This window comes from Oncorhynchus mykiss, chromosome 21 (assembly GCF_057628025.1).
Source record: "Oncorhynchus mykiss isolate SJ-2025 chromosome 21, ASM5762802v1, whole genome shotgun sequence".
In the NCBI taxonomy this organism is placed as follows: domain Eukaryota; kingdom Metazoa; phylum Chordata; class Actinopteri; order Salmoniformes; family Salmonidae; genus Oncorhynchus; species Oncorhynchus mykiss.
This window is the reverse complement of record NC_143042.1, coordinates 45,565,485-45,586,458: the sequence shown is the minus strand read 5'-3', so window position 1 is coordinate 45,586,458 and position 20,974 is coordinate 45,565,485. Positions and strand designations below refer to the sequence as shown.

Sequence of the window (20,974 nt, the reverse complement as noted above, 5' to 3'; positions counted from 1 at the left end):
TATTCACTCTGTGATATTGTTAGATCCAAAATGCTACTTTTATTATTGTCCTGTAAATGGTTTAGTGCTTATAATTTAGGCTGTGTGTAGAATGGGGCATAAAGGACATTACCTCTACTAATAAATTACTACTAGATTATAAGGAATATAAGGAAAACAGCATACAAATTTGGCTTGTGTATTAATTTGCCTATAACTAATCAGAATTCCATTATGTTTACATAAAAAAGAGAATACTTCAAAATGAGAAGATCCTTCCATGGAAAAGATGACTGGGTGGACATAAAGTGGAAAGGAGGGTAAATAACTCCCACCATGCAGCAGGACACCTTCAGCTGCGGGGTCTTTGTAATGCAAGTTTGATAGTTATATTTTCAATAATGAATGGTGTCATGACATTGGCCTGTTGGGGGAGGTTTATGACCCCCATAAATACCTTTCCTCTCTCTACTTTATAGAGTTGACTCTTGGAAAACCTTTGTTAACATAGAGTCTGGTAACATCAAAAGGTGGGAAATGGAACCATATTTCGGTAATCCAACCAGTTGAAAACATGCATTGGTACTAAATGAATATGATGTCAGATCAGTTGTTGTCTGAGACATTACTACTAATGATGGTATGACATAAATTGTATCTTGGAAAGTCTACACATTCTAGTTATCAGATTCATATGGAATTGTTGTGCAGTTTAAATGTAATTTTAGCTTCTAAAATGAGAGAATTGGTTTGTCATAGAGTAAACTCTGCTCACTCAGAGGCCCCGCCCAAGTGAACAGACATCGGTTGTAAACTATGAAACACGCCCTTCTCTTCACCACTATATAAACCCGTTGACGGAAATTCAATATTCTGTTCCAAGGACGTGGGGACTTGCGGTCCCTGCGTTAAAAGGGCAAGATCACCTACAGAACTAAGCCAACCTCAGCGTGAGCTCTGGTTGAACGACAAGAACCTAAAGAATTTAGAATCAAATTTCAATATGAAGATGCCGATCAACACGCCGAAAGGATGAATTTCGACTATACCAGCCAGAATATAGCATGAGCTTAAAGTATGGCAACTTGGTAGGAACTTTGAACTCTTATTCACTAAAGAAGTGATACCTTCTAGCCGATTGAGTTAGCCGCAAAAACTGTAAACATGGGCTAGGAAAGGACGGACAACGTATCCAGTCTAACACACAACAACGATACTATAATATATCCAGTTTACCACCAGAGACATTCTTCAGGGGACAAGGAAGATCTCTGTTGAGCAACACGACCAACCTATTGAAGCCGCAGCTCAGAATAAATATTCCTTGCATTTTTTTTCTCCAAATGGGTAGTTATTTAGAATGCATAAGATTCTGTATTTACGATAGCATAGCTTCTCCCTTTGTTACTCAGTCTTCCCGCTCTTTCATTCAAAACCCAAAACCCTTTCTTTGTGTAACCAGCCATCATACAGTGCCTTGCGAAAGTATTCGGCCCCCTTGAACTTTGCGACCTTTTGCCACATTTCAGGCTTCAAACATAAAGATATAAAACTGTATTTTTTTGTGAAGAATCAACAACAAGTGGGACACAATCATGAAGTGGAACAACATTTATTGGATATTTCAAACTTTTTTAACAAATCAAAAACGGAAAAATTGGGCGTGCAAAATTATTCAGCCCCTTTACTTTCAGTGCAGCAAACTCTCTCCAGAAGTTCAGTGAGGATCTCTGAATGATCCAATGTTGACCTAAATGACTAATGATGATAAATACAATCCACCTGTGTGTAATCAAGTCTCTGTATAAATGCACCTGCACTGTAATAGTCTCAGAGGTCCGTTAAAAGCGCAGAGAGCATCATGAAGAACAAGGAACACACCAGGCAGGTCCGAGATACTGTTGTGAAGAAGTTTAAAGCCGGATTTGGATACAAAAAGATTTCCCAAGCTTTAAACATACCAAGGAGCACTGTGCAAGCGATAATATTGAAATGGAAGGAGTATCAGACCACTGCAAATCTACCAAGACCTGGCCGTCCCTCTAAACTTTCAGCTCATACAAGGAGAAGACTGATCAGAGATGCAGCCAAGAGGCCCATGATCACTCTGGATGAACTGCAGAGATCTACAGCTGAGGTGGGAGACTGTCCATAGGACAACAATCAGTCGTATATTGCACAAATCTGGCCTTTATGGAAGAGTGGCAAGAAGAAAGCCATTTCTTAAAGATATCCATAAAAAGTGTCGTTTAAAGTTTGCCACAAGCCACCTGGGAGACACACCAAACATGTGGAAGAAGGTGCTCTGGTCAGATGAAACCAAAATGGAACTTTTTGGCAACAATGCAAAACGTTATGTTTGGCGTAAAAGCAACACAGCTGAACACACCATCCCCACTGTCAAACATGGTGGTGGCAGCATCATGGTTTGGGCCTGCTTTTCTTCAGCAGGGACAGGGAAGATGGTTAAAATTGATGGGAAGATGGATGGAGCCAAATACAGGACCATTCTGGAAGAAAACCTGATGGAGTCTGCAAAAGACCTGAGACTGGGATGGAGATTTGTCTTCCAATAAGACAATGATCCAAAACATAAAGCAAAATCTACAATGGAATGGTTCAAAAATAAACATATCCAGGTGTTAGAATGGCCAAGTCAAAGTCCAGACCTGAATCCAATCGAGAATCTGTGGAAAGAACTGAAAACTGCTGTTCACAAATGCTCTCCATCCAACCTCACTGAGCTCGAGCTGTTTTGCAAGGAGGAATGGGAAAGAATTTCAGTCTCTCGATGTGCAAAACTGATAGAGACATACCCCAAGCGACTTACAGCTGTAATCGCAGCAAAAGGTGGCGCTACATAGTATTAACTTAAAGGGGCTGAATAATTTTGCACTGTTGGATCTGTTGGAAAAGATTAAAGGTCTACAATTTCTGTTTCATTTGTCAATATTAAATTTTTAGTCATTGATTTACTGGCCACCATTACTGTGGTTACATGTTCAGTATATGTATTGACCAGTCTACCTCACTAGCTCACTCTCCATCCCTGCTTTGGATAATTAATAGCATGACTCTCGTACTTTGCCCTTTTCCTTTATGGTTGATATTAACGACGAAAGGAGATATTATGTGTCTCTCTCCTATTGTGTACCACTGTTAAATACCGTGGAGAAAAAAAAAAAAAAACAGGGGAAATAAGTACTTAGAACTACCAATTATTAAAGATAAATATTAAAGAAAAGGGGAAACACAACACTGGACTGAACCCCTTAATTGTCAAACTAATATTAATGTACAAAGTAATTCTCAAAGTAATGTTTTCTTCAGCTCAAACAGCAAGCAAACAAAGTCTATTTTTACATCCATTGAAAATTACAACAGTTCCTCAATGCATTAGAAAAACTTTCCAGCTATCTCCCTTTCCATAACAACTCAGCGTGAAAGGGAAACATGTCATGCCCTGATGACAGGAGCTCAAGCAGTAGAACGTTTGAGGTGAGGTTACTCAGCTCCGGTGAGCTCCTGCCAAAGTCAAGCACTGCTTCTTATCCCTTGTGCAAATAGCAATGTTTTTATTTTTTGGCTCTTTGCAGGCTATTTTTGCATATTTGGCAAAGGTTTATAATTTTAATTTAGAATTGGATAAAATGTTGATTAAACACATTGCAATGATTTTGAGATATGAAGACGTTATTATAAATTAAATTAAACTGTTTAATGAAAATGTGCATATAAAAACCATAACTGGCAAGCAGATTGGTAGAAATTGTCAAATAAATTGTCATTCCACATGAGAAAGTTGGCCGACTACACGCGTAGCCTACCACCGGCAACTTCTGGAGAGTAACATCAGAATCTGTGAAAGCCAGCATGAGAACAGTTAAGGTTTTTTCTTCTTTTTATCTATATCTCGTGGCGCACTCTCGATGCATTTGTCTTATTTCATCAAACCGTAAGCTTTAAGCATCAGACAAGCTCAATGAATAAAGTTGATTTTATTCAAACACATAGGGTGTGTCTATATACGGAAAAATACAAGTTTAAAAATGTTCAATAAATTGGTCGAAAGAACTTTCGGTTCAACAATATTTTTTTTTAGTCAGGGACAGCCATAGACTCATGTATTTGTCCTTTCGCTTATCTTTATCCAACCATTTATTGACAGTTTATAGTGGTGATGGTCACGGTGCATACCAAGGTCACATTACATGTAGTTACAGTGCCTTGCGAAAGTATTCGGCCCCCTTAAACTTTGCGACCTTTTGCCACATTTCAGGCTTCAAACATAAAGATATAAAACTGTATTTTTTTGTGAAGAATCAACAACAAGTGGGACACAATCATGAAGTGGAACGACATTTATTGGATATTTCAAACTTTTTTAACAAATCAAAAACTGAAAAATTGGGCGTGCAAAATTATTCAGCCCCCTTAAGTTAATACTTTGTAGCGCCACCGTTTGCTGCGATTACAGCTGTAAGTCGCTTGGGGTATGTCTATCAGTTTTGCACATCGAGAGACTGAATTTTTTTCCCCATTCCTCCTTGCAAAACAGCTCGAGCTCAGTGAGGTTGGATGGAGAGCATTTGTGAACAGCAGTTTTCAGTTCTTTCCACAGATTCTCGATTGGATTCAGGTCTGGACTTTGACTTGGCCATTCTAACACCTGGATATGTTTATTTTTGAACCATTCCATTGTAGATTTTGCTTTGTTTTGGATCATTGTCTTGTTGGAAGACAAATCTCCGTCCCAGTCTCAGGTCTTTTGCAGACTCCATCAGGTGTTCTTCCAGAATGGTCCTGTATTTGGCTCCATCCATCTTCCCATCAATTTTAACCATCTTCCCTGTCCCTGCTGAAGAAAAGCAGGCCCAAACCATGATGCTGCCACCACCATGTTTGACAGTGGGGATGGTGTGTTCAGCTGTGTTGCTTTTACGCCAAACATAACGTTTTGTATTGTTGCCAAAAAGTTCAATTTTGGTTTCATCTGACCAGAGCACCTTCTTCCACATGTTTGGTGTGTCTCCCAGGTGGCTTGTGGCAAACTTTAAACGACACTTTTTATGGATATCTTTAAGAAATGGCTTTCTTCTTGCCACTCTTCCATAAAGGCCAGATTTGTGCAATATACGACTGATTGTTGTCCTATGGACAGAGTCTCCCACCTCAGCAGTTCATCCAGAGTGATCATGGGCCTCTTGGCTGCATCTCTGATCAGTCTTCTCCTTGTATTTGCTGAAAGTTTAGAGGGACGGCCAGGTCTTGGTAGATTTGCAGTGGTCTGATACTCCTTCCATTTCAATATTATCGCTTGCACAGTGCTCCTTGGGATGTTTAAAGCTTGGGAAATATTTTTGTATCCAAATCCGGCTTTAAACTTCTTCACAACAGTATCTCGGACCTGCCTGGTGTGTTCCTTGTTCTTCATGATGCTCTCTGCGCTTTTAACGGACCTCTGAGACTATCACAGTGCAGGTGCATTTATACGGAGACTTGATTACACACAGGTGGATTGTATTTATCATCATTAGTCATTTAGGTCAACATTGGATCATTCAGAGATCCTCACTGAACTTCTGGAGAGAGTTTGATGCACTGAAAGTAAAGGGGCTGAATAATTTTGCACGCCCAATTTTTCAGTTTTTGATTTGTTAAAAAAGTTTGAAATATCCAATAAATGTCATTCCACTTCATGATTGTGTCCCACTTGTTGTTGATTCTTCACAAAAAAATACAGTTTTATATCTTTATGTTTGAAGCCTGAAATGTGGCAAAAGGTCGCAAAGTTCAAGGGGGCCGAATACCTTCGCAAGGCACTGTATATATATATATATAATGTATTGATTCCTTCGGGAAGTATTCATACACCTTGACTTATTCCACATTTTGCTAGAGCTTGAATTCAAAATGGATTAAATAGAATTTCTCACCCATTTTTATTTTTATGAATTACAGAAATATCTCATTAACAAAAGTATTCACAACCCCTGAGTCAATACATGTTAGAATTACTTTGGCATCAATTACAGCTGTGAGTCTTTCTAGGTAAGTCTCTAAGAGCTTTGCACACCTAGATTGTACAATATTTACACATTATTCATTTGAAAATTCTTCAAACTCTGTCATGTTGGTTGTCGATCATTGTTAAACGGCAATTTTAGATTACTATAGATTGTTTAGCCGATTTAAATAAAAACTGGAACATTCAATGTCATCTTGGTAAGCAACGTTGGTGTATATTTAGCCTTGTGTTTTGGAGTATTGTGCTGATGAAAGGTGAATGTCTCCCTGTCTCTGTTGGAAAGCAGACTGAACCAGACAGCACAACCTGTGACACAGTGTGAAGGATTACCTGTCCCTTGCCCTCTTCTCCTTTGCTATCCTCCCAACTTTTTTTTGTGTCCTCTCCTATTCTCGTCCTCTATGAAATGGGACAGACACAGATATGTGCACCAGTGTTTAGTACCTTTTGAACAACCCTGTTCAACAAATTAGGTTATGCAAAAACAATTTTTGAAAGCCTTATCTTCTTTGACATATGTATTTGCCAAAAGTGTCTACTATCTAGAGTATCTGACTGGACCCTATGCTTAGCCGTTCCAACCTCTTCCTTCTTACAGTCGACTCCCAATCACGGCCTGATGTGATACAGCCTCTTCTCTGCTGTTATGTTTGTGTATCACGTTTATCACATTTCTTCCCGTTTCTTTCCGGTTTTAGACTATTCCCATCACCGCGCATTATGTCAAATACTCTGGAGGTTGCCTTGTCTCTCAAACAGGAGATAGGTGTCAGCAAGCCACAGGCCAGCTTATTCTGAAGGTTCTACCTCGCACTATAGCCGTTTTACTATAGCTGTCCATTACAATAGATACAAAGCTATATTAATAGACAGCTATAGTAATTAACAACTACAACAACTACCTATAGGAAGGACATCAACGGATCTGAGTGGATACAATTACATTTTCAACATTGAGCAACCATACAATAGTAATCCACTGCCCCGCCTAACATGGCCGACCAATTAAATAAAAAATACATGTAAAAAACTATTGTCACATGCTTGCTGGGGGTCCAACATCCAGCAAAGATGTTGAATTGAATAACCAACTTCCAACACATATCCATCCTTAACATCAGGTGCCTTCTTGATCGAGATGCAAAAACCTAGTTTTAACGAAAACACTAGTAAGAAAAAAAAGATATATATACTGTATATAATGCACACCAAGACAGTCAGCTTTTTATTCAGTAATTTGGTCAGAGAAAATACCTTACTAAAATGCATTTGTAAAACATACATCACATCCTGAAAACAAGGAAAACAAGGATAGACAAGAAATTCAAAACACATACATTCTTGGCACACATCCAACTTTTCATTTATCTATTGTTAGAATTTATTATTATCAAAATACAATTCATCTTAATCTTGACTAAGAAATTATATTGAATAGATTGTGATTGTGTGTGGTGTGTGGTGTGTGTGTGTGTGTGTGTGTGTGTAATTATGCCCCTCGCCACTCCAGTTCCCAGAACACCTTATCAACCAAAGTTTCATTTTCCATCTTGCTGAACCACTTGCGGAAATGGCTAATCAACTGTAACAAAAAAAGTACAGACATAAAAATACAGAACAAAAACTTGTTTTGTATTCAACGTGTAAGACAATATATTCCTTTTGATTTATTCGGTATGTGATGGAGGAAAACATCTGACTGAACTTCTGTACGTATTTTTCTCTATATTCTCACTAACTACTGTTGCTCATTGCAGCTTTTTACAAAACTATTTTTCGTGCAATTATCCTGCTATGTGGTTGTTTTACCAATTCATTGTATGTGGCTCTGGATAGGAGCAGCTGCTAAAAATGACTACACTATACATGTCATGTGATTGGAGGATGTGGTGATGAATGTAACGTGATTGGAGGATCTGGTGATGAATGTACTGTGATTGGAGGATGTTGTGAGGACCTCACATTTTGCAGGACCTCTGTCCGTGTGCCACTATCCTCACAGATGGAAGGTTCGCTGGAGGAACACGCCATAGTCATAGTTCGAACTCTCACCGTAGCACCTGGCAGAGAGGGGGGAAGAGAAGGGAAAGAGAGAGCGAGCGAGAGAGAGATCCATGTGAGTTAAGATGTAATGTAAGGGAGTGATGAAGAAAGGTCACCCACAACAAACATTGTCACCGATCATTATGAGATATGTAAGCAAGATATTTCAACAACATGTACATATGTCTGATGTGGTGAGTAATTTACTTGTGGTCTGTGATGTTTGGACGGGCTGGCTTTCCTGGGTTCCCGCCTTCACTCGTACTTCGAAGGTGTAATTGGTCCCAGCATGCAACTCATGAAATGTATAGTTGGTTGCGTGTGTCTCGTACGTCTGCGTATCATTCCAGAATTCAGTTATGTATTTCACCAGGTACATTATTTGTACACCTTGGGATGCCACGGGGGCTTTCCATGACAGGGTGACATGACTCTTATTGAAGGAATTGATTTGGGCTGATTGCGGTGGGAGAGGAACTAAGGGAAGGAGACAGGGAAGAACGATAGAGAGAGGAGTGACTTAAAAGTAGAAGGGAAAATCATACATTTCAAAGTGAAAAACCTCTCAAAGGTCAAAAGCTTTTGAAATTCACATCAGCTGTTGCCCTTTGACACTGTACATTGTAGGAAGAATATTGACTAGATGTCAACAATAAAAAGTCTAAATGTCTTTCTTGTATTTTTATACTACTGCTATGTATCAATATTGATGGAATGTGTTCATCTATTCAAAGAGAGAAAGATTAACTAGTAACTCACGAGTGAAATTTGCAGTGGAAATTGGGTAACTCTTGAGATACCCATTCAGAGTGGTGACTGTCACTAAATATTCAGCTCCTGCCTTTAGCTTGGTGAATGAGAGTTGACTGTTAGTTGTATTCTCTGTTTCCACTTCCTTGTTAGAAGCGTTTAGCTTGAGCTGAACACTGAATGTCTCGTAGTTTCCCTGAGGAGGTGTCCAGGACACTCTGATGGTGTCCTCAGTAATGTCCAGCAGTAAGTTTGTAACTTCACCTGGAGCTATGGGGGAGAAAGGGAAAGAGGGAGAGAAGGATGAATGTGAGACAACAGAAAGATATAAAAGTGACAAATTGAGAATAATAATGGTAGTGTGAAATGATTAGGCTATTGCTATAATAATATTCAGTTATTATACACCATTCACAAAAATACTATCCACCTTACCAATCAACCACCAAATAAATCCACTACCCAATCAACCACCCTCTCAATGAACTAATGCCTCATTATCGTCACTCCGGCAAGAAGTTTCCCCCAGGTACGGGTCTAGGATCAGCTTCGCCTCCCCAACCTTAACCATTAGTGGGGGAAATGCAAAACTGACCCCCGATCAGTGTGTCCAGGGGTAATTTCACCTTACACCATTATCATCTGTCCATACTCACTGGTGCGGCCAATCACTTTGCTGGGTTCTCCCTCAACCGATCCGTCGGGCACCAGTGCCACAACGCTCAGCCAGATCTTGGCACCTGGCGACTGGTTCCCCACCATCAGAGTCGTGTATGTCCGTTCCAGCCTGAATATGTCAACCGTTCTATACTCAAAATAAACAATGGCCTTGTGTCAATCCTGTTCACATGCGTCTTTGTCATACACTGTAGTTCAGAGTCTGTTCTCTGTTCCATAAAGCAGGGTAATGGAGTGTGTTCTATACATTACATTTCTATGTGAATTTGCATGCCATTTTTACATGCATGTTCTGACTGTTCCCATGATGCAACAGTTGGGTCTGTTTATTTATGAAAGAATTAGCAGTAGAAAGTCAAATGGCAAAGCTGGGACCGAGAGACTGAAAAACAGCTTCTATCTCAAGGCCATCAGACTGTTAAACAGCCATAACTAAATCAGAGAGGCTGCTGCCTACATACAGACTTAAATCTTTAGCCACTTTAATAAATGGATCACTAGTCACTTTAATGTTTACATATCTTGCATTACTCATCTAATATATATATATATATATATTTATTTATACACACTGTATTTTATACCATCTATTGCATCTTGCCTATGCCGCTCTGTCATTGCTCATCAATTTATTTCTGTACTCAGCAAAAAATGAAAGGTCCTTTTTTCCAAGACCCTGTCTTTCAAAAGATAATTCGTAAAAATCCAAATAACTTCACAGATCTTCATTGTAAAGGGTTTAAACTCTGTTTCCCATGCTTGTTCAATGAATCATAAACTATTAATGAACTTCTTGACGCTACCCATCCCGTTAGCGGGATCATTTTCTGAATAGCATAGCGCCACAGTCAAATAATATTACAAAAAAATATTCATATTCATGAAATCACAAGTGCAATATTGCAAAACACAGCTGAGCCTTTTGTTAATCACCTGTCGTCTCAGATTTTGAAATTATGCTTTACAGCAAAAGCAATCCAAGCGTTTGTGTAAGTTTATCGATAGCATAACATAACATTATGTACACTAAGCATTAAGTATCTAGGTCACGAAAATCATAAAAGCAATCAAATGAATCGTTTACTTTTGATGATCTTCGGATGTTTTCACTCACGAGACTCCCAGTTACACAACAAATGTTCCTTTTGTTCCATAAAGATTATTTTTATACCCAAAATAACTCCGTTTGTTTGTTTGTCGCGTTATGTTCAGAAATCCAGAGGAAAGATAGGTCACGACAACGCAGACGTATATTCCAAATAATATCCATAATGTCCACAGAAACATGTCAAACGTTTTTTTATAATCAATCCTCAGGTTGTTTTTAAAATATATATTCGATAATATATCAACCGGGTGTGTAGGTTTTTCAATAACACCGGGAGAAACAATGGCCGCTTTACTCTGTAGCGCAAAACTCACTCTGAGAGCCCCCACCTATCCACTTACGCAATGTGATCTTTCACGCTCATTTTTAAAAATAAAAGCCTGAAACTATGTCTAGACTGTTGACACCTTAGGGAAGCCACAGAAAAATGAATCTGGTTGATATCCCTTTAAATGGAGGATAAGCATGCATAGGAACAGAGAGGTTTCAAAATAAGAGACACTTCCTGATTGGATTTTCCTCAGGTTTTCGCCTGCAATATCAGTTCTGTTATACTCACAGACAATATTTTTTACAGTTTTGGAAACTTTAGAATGTTTTCTATCCTAATCTGACAATATATGCATATTCTAGTTCCTGGTGCTGAGAAATAGGCATTTTCAAATGGGTATGTATTTTAGCCAAAAATGAAAATACTGCCCCCTACACGCATTAATGAACATGCACCTGGGGAACGGTCGTTAAGACACTAACAGCTTACAGACGGTAGGCAATTAAGGTCACAGTTATGAAAACTTAGGACACTAAAGAGGCCTTTCTACTGACTCTGAAAAACACCAAAAGAAAGATGTCCAGGTTCCCTGCTTATCTGTGTGAATGTGCCTTAGGCATACTGCAAGGAGGCATGAGGACTGGAGATGTGGCCAGGGCAATACATTTCAATATCCGTACTGTGAGACGCCTAAGACAGAGCTACAGGGAGACAGGATGGACAGCTGACCGTCCTCGCTGTGGCAGACCACGTGTAACAACACCTGCACAGGATCGGTACATCCGAACATCACACCTGCGAGACAGGTACAGGATCGCAACAACTGCCAGAGTTACTTCAAGAACGCACTATCCCTCCATCAGTGCTCAGACTGTCCATCAATAGGCTGAGAGAAGCTGGACTCAGGTCTTGTAGGCCGGTTGTTAGGCAGGTCCTCACCAGACATCACCGGCAACAACGTCGCCTATGGGCACAAACCCACCGTCACTGGACCAGACAGAACTGGCAAAATGTGCTCTTCACTGACAAGTTGCGGTTTTGTCTCACCAGGGGTGATGGGTCAGATTCGCGTTTATCGTCGAAAGAATGAGCGTTACACCGAGGCCTGTACTCTGGAGCGGGATTGATTTGGAGGTGGCGGGTCCATTATGGTCTGGGGCGATGTGTCACAGCATCATTGGACTGAGCTTGTTGTGCGCGTTAACGTGCTCAATGGACTGAGCTTGTTGCTGTGCGTTACAGGGAAGACTTCCTCCTCCCTCATGTGGTACCCTTCCTGCAGGCTCATCCTGACATGACACTCCAGTATGACAATGCCATCAGCCATACTGCTCGTTCTGTGCGTGATTTCCTGCATGACAGGAATGTCAGTGTTCTGCCAAGGCCAGCGAAGAGCCCCAGATCTCAATCCCATTGAGCACGTCTGGGACCTGTTGGATCGGAGGGTGAGGGCTGGGGCCATTCCCCCCAGAAATGTCCGGGAACTTGCAGGTGCCTTGGTGGAAGAGTGGGGTAACATCTCACAGCAAGAACTGGCAAATCTGTTACTTTTGATTTTGACCCCCCCTTCTTCAGGGACACATTATTCAATTTCTGTTAGTCACATTGTAGAAAAGGCCCATGGAGTTGGTGGAAGAATCATTTAATTCATGGCCACTTGCTCAGCTGGGCTAGGGGCGCTTTAATTAGGTCAGGTGGAAATGTCAGACAGATCTCAACTCCATAAAAGGAGGAAACCGCCATGGCCTGATCTCGCTGCTTTCTCTTCCTTAACTCCATCTGATCCAGAAGTTATGTGCATCCATGAATCCACACTACGCAGTAAATATACCACTTTATGGTTAAAGGAATTCCTGCCTCAGTCTCACCCATTCCTCTGTCACCTGACCCGTGACCACCTGTTCACCTTCACCGTCAGTCATCCTTTCTGTCCAGCTACTCAGATTCCACTAATCTTTCACACGTCTGTGGAACTTGTTTAGTTTATGTCTCAGTTGTTGAATCTTATGTTCATACAAATATTTACATGTGAAGTTTGCTGAAAATAAAACGCAGTCGACATTTCTTGTTTTGCTGAGTTTATGTGTGTATACTTATTATATTCCTTTACTTAGAGTTGTGTGTATTAGGTAGTTGTTGTGGAATTTTTAGATGACATGTTATTTATTGGTGCACTGTCGGGAACTAGAAGCACTAGAAGCATTTTGCTACACGCAATAACATCTGCTAACCATGTGCATGTGACCAAACATTTTATTTGCCGTTTGTTTTGAGCTACGACTTGTTAACGTTCTATAGCGGCCAAAAATACTGGATACAGTTTCTATAGTCTCCTCATTCATTCATTTTATTTAGTTAGCCAGGATACTGCACCCAGTAACAATTGCCACTGTTTTCAAGGGAGTCCTGACTTCCAGTCTATATACTTGATAACATGTCTATAGTAAACAACATACCGTAATTTCCGGACTATAAACCGCTACTTTATTCCCACACTTTGAACCTCGCGGTTTATACAATGACGCGGCTAATTTATGGATTTTTCCCGCTTTCACAAGATTCATGCCGCCAAAAAATCTGAGCACCGTTACATAATGTGACGTAAATCGAGCGCGCTTAAACTTCCCATCATTCTGATTACGGTAGTAATTTTGTCACCCTCATCATGGCAAAGACACTGAGAAATGCATATGATGCAGCTTTCAAGTTGAAGGCGATAAATCTGGCTGTTGGAAAAGGAAATAGAGCTGCTGCACGGGAGCTTGGCCTTAATGAGTCGATGATAAGACGTTGGAAACAGCAGCGTGAGGAACTGACTCAGTGCAAAAAGACAACAAAAGCATTCAGAGGGAAGAAAAGCAGATGGCCCAAAGTATTTGCAGCCACTCATCATCAGTGTAAATCGTGCATTTAAGGTGGCGCTCCTTGTTCAGTGGGAGGCTTGGATGACAAGTGGGGAGAAATCATTCACTAAAACGGGCCGCAGGCGAAGAGCATCTTATGGTCAAGTCTGCCAGTGGGTCCTGACAGCGTGGAGCATTGTCAAAAAATCCACTATCATCAATGTGTTTCGAAAGGCTGGACTGCTGCGTGTTGAAGGGGCAGCATGAGCTCAGCGGGGTATTTGCCTCCGGATGAAAGTGACGAGAGCGACAATGAAAACGACCCAACATCGGATGAAGCAATTCTGAGGTTATTCAACTCCGACACCGAAGGAGATGACTTCAGTGGTTTCAGTGAACAGGAGGAGGAAGATAGTGACCAATGACTTTCTTGGTAGGCTACTGTTTTAATTTTTGTTACAAGCCGTGTTTCGTTAAAGCCTATTTATTTTTGTTACAAGCCGTGTTTCGTTTAAAGGCTGTGTAAAGTTCATTTGTTTCAATGTACCAGTAGGCACCTGCGGTTTATAGACATGTGCAGCTTATTTATGTACAAAATACATATTTTTTAATAATTCAGTGGGTGCGGTTTATATTCAGGTGCGCTTAATAGTCCAGCAATTACGGTACTTGGTAACGTTCTATAGTAGCCCACATACTTGTTAACGTTCTATAGCAGCCTACATAATTGATAACGGTTCTATAGCAGCCTACATACTTGATAACGTTTCTATAGCAGCCTATATACTTGATAACGTTTCTATAGCAGCCTATATACTTGATAACATTTCTATAGCAGCCAAAATACTTGATAACGTTTCTATAGCAGCCTACATACTTGATAACGTTTCTATAGCAGCCTACATACTTGATAACGTTTCTATAGCAGCCTACATACTTGATGTTTCTATAGCAGCCTACATACTTGATGTTTCTATAGCAGCCTACATACTTGATGTTTCTATAGCAGCCTACATACTTGATAACGTTTCTATAGCAGCCTACATACTTGATAACGTTTCTATAGCAGCCTACATACTTGATAACGTTTCTATAGCAGCCTACATACTTGATAACGTTTCTATAGCAGCCTACATACTTGATAACGTTTCTATAGCAGCCTACATACTTGATAACGTTTCTATAGCAGCCTACATACTTGATAACGTTTCTATAGCAGCCTACATACTTGATAACGTTTCTATAGCAGCCTACATACTTGATAACGTTTCTATAGCAGCCTACACACTTGATAACGTTTCTATAGCAGCCTACATACTTGATGTTTCTATAGCAGCCTACATACTTGATGACGTTTCTATAGCAGCCTACATACCCGTTGTTTCCTTCTCTCCAGGCGTACGCTCTGTACCCAGAGGTGTTACCTGTCGGCGGTTCCCATTGGAATTGGACACTGTCATTAGTAAGAGCCGTCGGCTTTAAGTTTGACACCATTCCTGGTTCTGAAGGGGAAAGGACAGATCAGTGTGTGTGAGCTGCACTGAACATTTTTATTTTATTTAACTTGGCAAGTCAGTTAAGAACAAATTCTTAACTGCAAATATAAATGTATAAAACTGAACTTTTCAAATCAAATTACATTAACTTTCTCAATGGAATGAAATTCAAATGGAACTTGAAACAGAAAGTCTTATTATTTACAGTTTCCCCTATGGAAATGGTCCTCTAGGAAAACAAGTTAAACATTTGCATAGGAAAAACAACAACAGTGCTCTGACTCACTGGTGTAGGAGGGGATATGCAGCCGATCTCCCTCGATGGACTTGTCCTCCACCTCGGCATTGACCTCAAACGTGTAAAGCCCTCCTGGTATCAGGCCTTTGACCAGGGCGCTCTCTGTGCGTGTGGTCATTTTCAGGTCGGGTTCACCCCTCACCTGAATGTTGTACAAGTCATGGTTGCCCTCAGGAGCGAACCAGGTCAGGAAGATGCTTGTTTCTGAGACATTGGCGACATTGAGTTTTTGGATCACGCCAGGCTCTGAGAGAGAATTCATGATCAGTAGTTAGCATAATCGTCATCATTGATATCGATGTCTTCATATTGTTACAGTAATATCATAATAAATATCTACCGGTAAACAAATATATCTGTCTAGGATCTCTACAACTACTAGTATTAGAAGTAGTGGAACAGTAGCAACAACAGCAGCTGTAGTGGCCCTATTCAACATTAACATTTGCTACTAGTGGTATTCCCCATATTCACTGGTGTAGAAGGAGACGTTCTGTGGGTTGAGGTCTCTTCCACACTTAATGGGGAACACCTGGACTCTGTACTGGGTTCCGGCGGTGAGGTTAGAAAGGTCATAGGTCTGGTTCAGACTGCTGTGGTTTAGGGTCAGGTTGTAGTCAGTGGACTTGACCTCTATCCTGTATCCGCTGATGTCACCAGGCCCACGGGTCCAGCTCAGAGTCGCGCTGTGTAGTGTCTTGTTGGTCATGGTGGCATTACCGTAGAAACGGTCTACATACACAGGTGAGATGCGGTTGTTGATTGGGGTGGGTTGGGGTGAGGGGGAAAGAGAAAGAGGGGGAAAGGGGTGCAAGTCAAAGAAAACACATCAATATGTTTATCAGTACGTTATGCACCCCAAACATCAACATCTCAGTCCACTTCAAGGGAACATCTCAGTAAATTAGAAACATTTGTATTTTTTTAAAACCACCCCCCTACCTTCATAGCAGATATAAGGAAGAAGCTCTGAGCAGATTTTATCGAACCAAAGTCCAAAACTGAGCATGGCTATGCAAGGCTCCTCAATGTACACGTCTGTCTCAGTTTCATTCGTCCCATTGTTCCCACTAGTCATATTGGTGCCATTGATGCCACCAGTAACTCCAGTAAAGAACGTTGATCCCGTCATGACAGACGTCATCTTTGTCACGGCTGGTGTCTTCGTTGACGATGCAGTCATGTTTACCTTTCCTGTGAAAAGGTCATCTGTAGAGTTACCGAAGTCAGTACCATGGTAGCTACTATTAACAGTAGTTACCGGGGGAACGCTGGTAGAGTTGCTGTTATTGGTGCAGCAACACCCACAGTAATTGGGGCGGATGGAATAGTAGTTGTTAAAGATGTTCACAGGATTCTTGGGCTTGGAGAGTATGGGGCGACCGGGGTACCAGTTCTGGAAGGCGAGGGGGTTTCCGTTGGACCAGCGGGACCAGGGGAAGGAGCCGTTGTTCATGGTTTTGCGGAGGCCGATCCAGTAAGAAGAGGTCAGGTTCTGGGCAAGTTGCTGGATGTTTTCAGGGGTCAGGCTCACCATCTCCTTGTAGCACACCTAATAGGACAAGGATAATATCAGGTTATATTGGGTCAGTACTGGTCCTAGAGGGCCACAATGTGTGCCAGCTTCTGTTCCAGTCCAGCAATAATATTTGATAACATCATCATCTAATCATTGTCCTCAATCGAGTCACTGGTTTAACCAGGCGTTTTAAAGCTAGGTTGAGGTTGACAAAAGCCTGCACACATTGGACACTTCTGTTTTACATTGCGTACAAGAAGTCTGTGTGTCCAGGAAAAGTGTCCCATGGGGACAATAAAGATGTTTCCATATTTTAGTGTTCTACCTGGCAGTGTAGCCTGGCCTGTTCCCAAGTGGAGGAGTTGGACTGGAAGAAGTACTGTCTCTCAGCTACACAACACACCACCAACACAGCTGGAAGGAGGGAACGAGGAAGACTTCTGAATATGATTTTGAGTTAACATTCATATACAGCTTACAGTCATTTTCAGTTTCAGTATGATAATCAATGATCCTATTCAGCAAACTTTATAATGCAAGGCTAAAAGTCATGTTAAAATTTGACTGATTTGATTTTTAGCACCTGTGTATCATTCACGGCCATACTCATAATGCATATCAGAATATAAATGCTGATATAGGATTAATTTAGCCTTTTACATCATATTGATTATAATTACATGGACACGGGGGACCTGAGCCTAGATCAGGGGCCATATCAAGTGTCTCAGTGTAGGAGTGCTGATCTAGGATCAGGTTCCCCCTGCCCATGTAATCATGTTCATTGTGATCTAGAAGGCAAAACTGTTCCAAAATCAGCACTATTGATTCAAAAGGTAAGTAAACTGACACCACTGTTATTCCATGTCTACAACTGGGTGCCATTAGATTTGTTTGATGGGATGTTTTTGCATGAGTTTGCATATGAGGGAATGCTAGTCCAGGAAGTTTGGGATATATTTTTTCCAAACAGAATATCCATTGTAAATGTCACTTGAACATTTTTTATTAAAAAGAATGAAACAATTCTCACTCTTGCGCCTTTCTTTCTGGTTTAATAACCTGCCAAATACAATATCTGCTTTCCATGTTAGTTTTGCTTCCCTTGTTGGTAGAACTTACTTAATGATTGTTTGTTTTTTAGACCCTAAAAAGGTTCACCTTTCTGTAGACCTTTAATCAACACATGAAAAACAATACATTTGTGAAACGCAAGACTTGAGCTCACCCCATAATATCAGGTGTTGAATCCTGCCCATCCTTCGACTGGAACGATTCAGACTTCTTTGTTCTGGTCACCGTTTTAGATATTCACACGGGAATACATTTAAATCAGACAAACAGCTGTTGAAATCCACTAAACGTATCCAAGATGAACTGAAGAGGTTAATCAATATCCCAAAACTTACCAAAAGGAGTGAGAACAAACCAACTGCGGACGCAGCATTTGGTCTTTACACCTGTGTAGGCAACGTCTCGCTCTCATTTGAATATGGACACACGGACTGCATTCAGAATGAGAGGATGAGAGAGAAGACTCACAGGGAGTGTCATTGGAGTATTCAGAGTATTATTGGAAAACACATTGACGTGAACAAGTTGAGTCCCCCTAACATGTCAAATTATATTTGATTCCTAGAGCATTTAATATCCCATGCTTATTTGTATGGCTTATTCAAAACTGTCCATGAATGGCTGCAAAAATACATAGCCTCATATAATTAATTTACAAAGACAAGTAGTCACATCAGATTTCAAATATGTGATAACACTGGCAACATTGGGAAGTGGAACTATAAAATAAGTGTGGGGAATAACAGTAGTGTTCTTGATGACAAGCACAGGAATGACCCTATATTGTTGCTCATTGTTAAGAATGACAATTATTCCACTGATCAGACTAAATATGACAAATCTGCCCCTACACACTAAACTAAATTATGTTTCTATTTATTGTCCACCCTCTAGAATAAAATGTACACTTTTGGGTTCATAACCTGTTTGACTAAATTATTTTTCATAGTTCCAAATCAGGTCACTGTACCAAACGTCCCTGCTAAAACACTCTGGGTCTGTCACAGCCTAAATGCCAATCACCAAAATCACTTTTGCTAGTGTGGATTAAATATGCTGTCAAAAGGCTGCATTCTGCAATTAGGGGCGGGAGTAACAGCAACCTAATTTTGTTGACAACATTGTACATACGTTTTTTTTTAGTTTTAAACTCAGTGATAGAACCTTTATCGCCATTAATTTCCACTCTAATCTTGAGGGTTGTTTCTTTAAAACATGCATCCAATCCCCTTGATCCGTAACATAACTTCACCAATTATATGCTTCAATGTTCCGCATTTCACCGTTGAAGCAAGACAGGATAGAGGTTCGCTCGTGATGTTCAATTGCAGTCGCAGATGCTCCGATTTCAAAACGATTTGGAGCACAGTTGAAAAGTTAATGCACTGACTATAATGGACTAATTAGAAGAATAAAAGCAGTACTTTTCAATGCGCGTTAGATAAGGTGTGCAGTGATTAGTGTTTCACGGCCTGAGAGTTGGCAAAAATGTAAAACAGAAACATAGACCTATTTTTGAAATCCTGGCCATTTTTTTCCCCCGCATTCTGTAGGCTACTGCGCATTTTCCATATTTGAGGTTTTGGGTCCAGTGCGGGCTTCAGATTTTCACTTTATCGCATAGTGTGTCGGGTGGTTGCGGATGGATCTTTAGCTACTGCAGGTGGGTGCGGGTGAACAAACCGCTCACCCGCGAATTACTAGTACTCAGCCCATTTCTGTGCTACTTGTACACCCATGACTCCAACACCATTTAAGTTTGCTGACGATACTATAGTGGTGGGCCTTACCGCAGACGTAACAGCCTACAGGGAGGTGGTCAAGAGTCCTGGCAGAGAGGTGCGAGGAAAACAGCCTCGGTCTCAATGACAGTAAAACCAAGGAGTTGATGGTGGACTACAGGAAACGGGGTGAAGGGGCGACGGGCTGCAGTGGAGAGGTTCAAAGGCTTCAAGTTCCTTGGTGTGCACGTCACAGATGACCGGGTATGGTCCAGTCACACCACCACCGCAGTGTTGAAGGTAACAGCGCCCCTAAAACCTCAGGCGACTGAAGAAGGGTTCTCAAGAAGTCCAACAGCATACAATTTAACATTATTCCACTGCGTGACCAAGACACTACCCACTTTATATTTGTAAATACTAATAGTCCATTATTACTATGAATACTACCTCTTCTATGACTTGTTATTTATAACTTGACTGTTTTTGTCGTCATTAACTGATAATGTCCTGAACTGCTGAGGGAGCTCCCACAAGCATTTCACAGCACCTTTTATACCTGCAGTAATCTGTATGTGAAGTATAAAATGTGATTCGGAGCCAAAACCACTAATAGATTTCTTGCCACAGGAGGCTGCTGAGGGGAGGATGGCTCATAATAAAGGCTGGAATAGAGGGAATGGTATCAAACACATAGAAACCATGTTTGCCGTTTTCGATACCATTCCAGTCATTACTATGAGCCCGTCCTCCTCAATTAAAGGTGCCACGCCGCCTGTGGTTCTTGCATAACCCACAGTTGTACCACAAAGGTTCTTTTGAAATCAACGACCGCTCGATTACAGATGGTAGTCATCTATCAAATACCAGAAACTATCTCCCTCCCATTTAGGAACTTATCTACTGGATCAACATGGCTCCCACATGCAAACAAAATGGAACTACAAAGAAGAATTTGTTAAATGGATGCAAGAGAGATACTTGGTTTTGCGTTATTCCTCCACACATGCAAAGCATGCTGGGTCGATATGTAAACATAGCAGTAGGGCTCCAGAGTGTCGCAGTGGTCTAAGGCACTGGATCTCAGTGAAAGAGGCTTCAGTTCCCTACAGTTCCTGGTTTGAATCCAGGCTGTATCACATCCGGCCGTAATTGGGGGTCCCATA

General features: G+C 40.8%; 1 protein-coding gene across 1 annotated transcript; it reads right to left on the bottom strand.

The window, feature by feature from the left end:
* Positions 1-7,204: 7,204 nt before the first annotated feature.
* LOC110500679 (receptor-type tyrosine-protein phosphatase H) lies at positions 7,205-20,445 on the bottom strand. The gene is made up of 13 exons (XM_036958129.2): positions 19,878-20,445; positions 18,423-18,518; positions 18,242-18,304; positions 17,339-17,427; positions 16,437-17,046; positions 15,969-16,226; positions 15,483-15,740; positions 15,076-15,202; positions 9,457-9,605; positions 8,810-9,070; positions 8,258-8,527; positions 7,970-8,067; positions 7,205-7,589 (listed from the first exon to the last, which is right to left on the bottom strand). Exons 3-13 carry the CDS (start codon positions 18,270-18,272, stop codon positions 7,497-7,499), a joined length of 2,244 nt encoding a protein of 747 aa, XP_036814024.2. The 5' UTR covers positions 18,273-18,304; positions 18,423-18,518; positions 19,878-20,445; the 3' UTR covers positions 7,205-7,496.
* Positions 20,446-20,974: the final 529 nt, after the last annotated feature.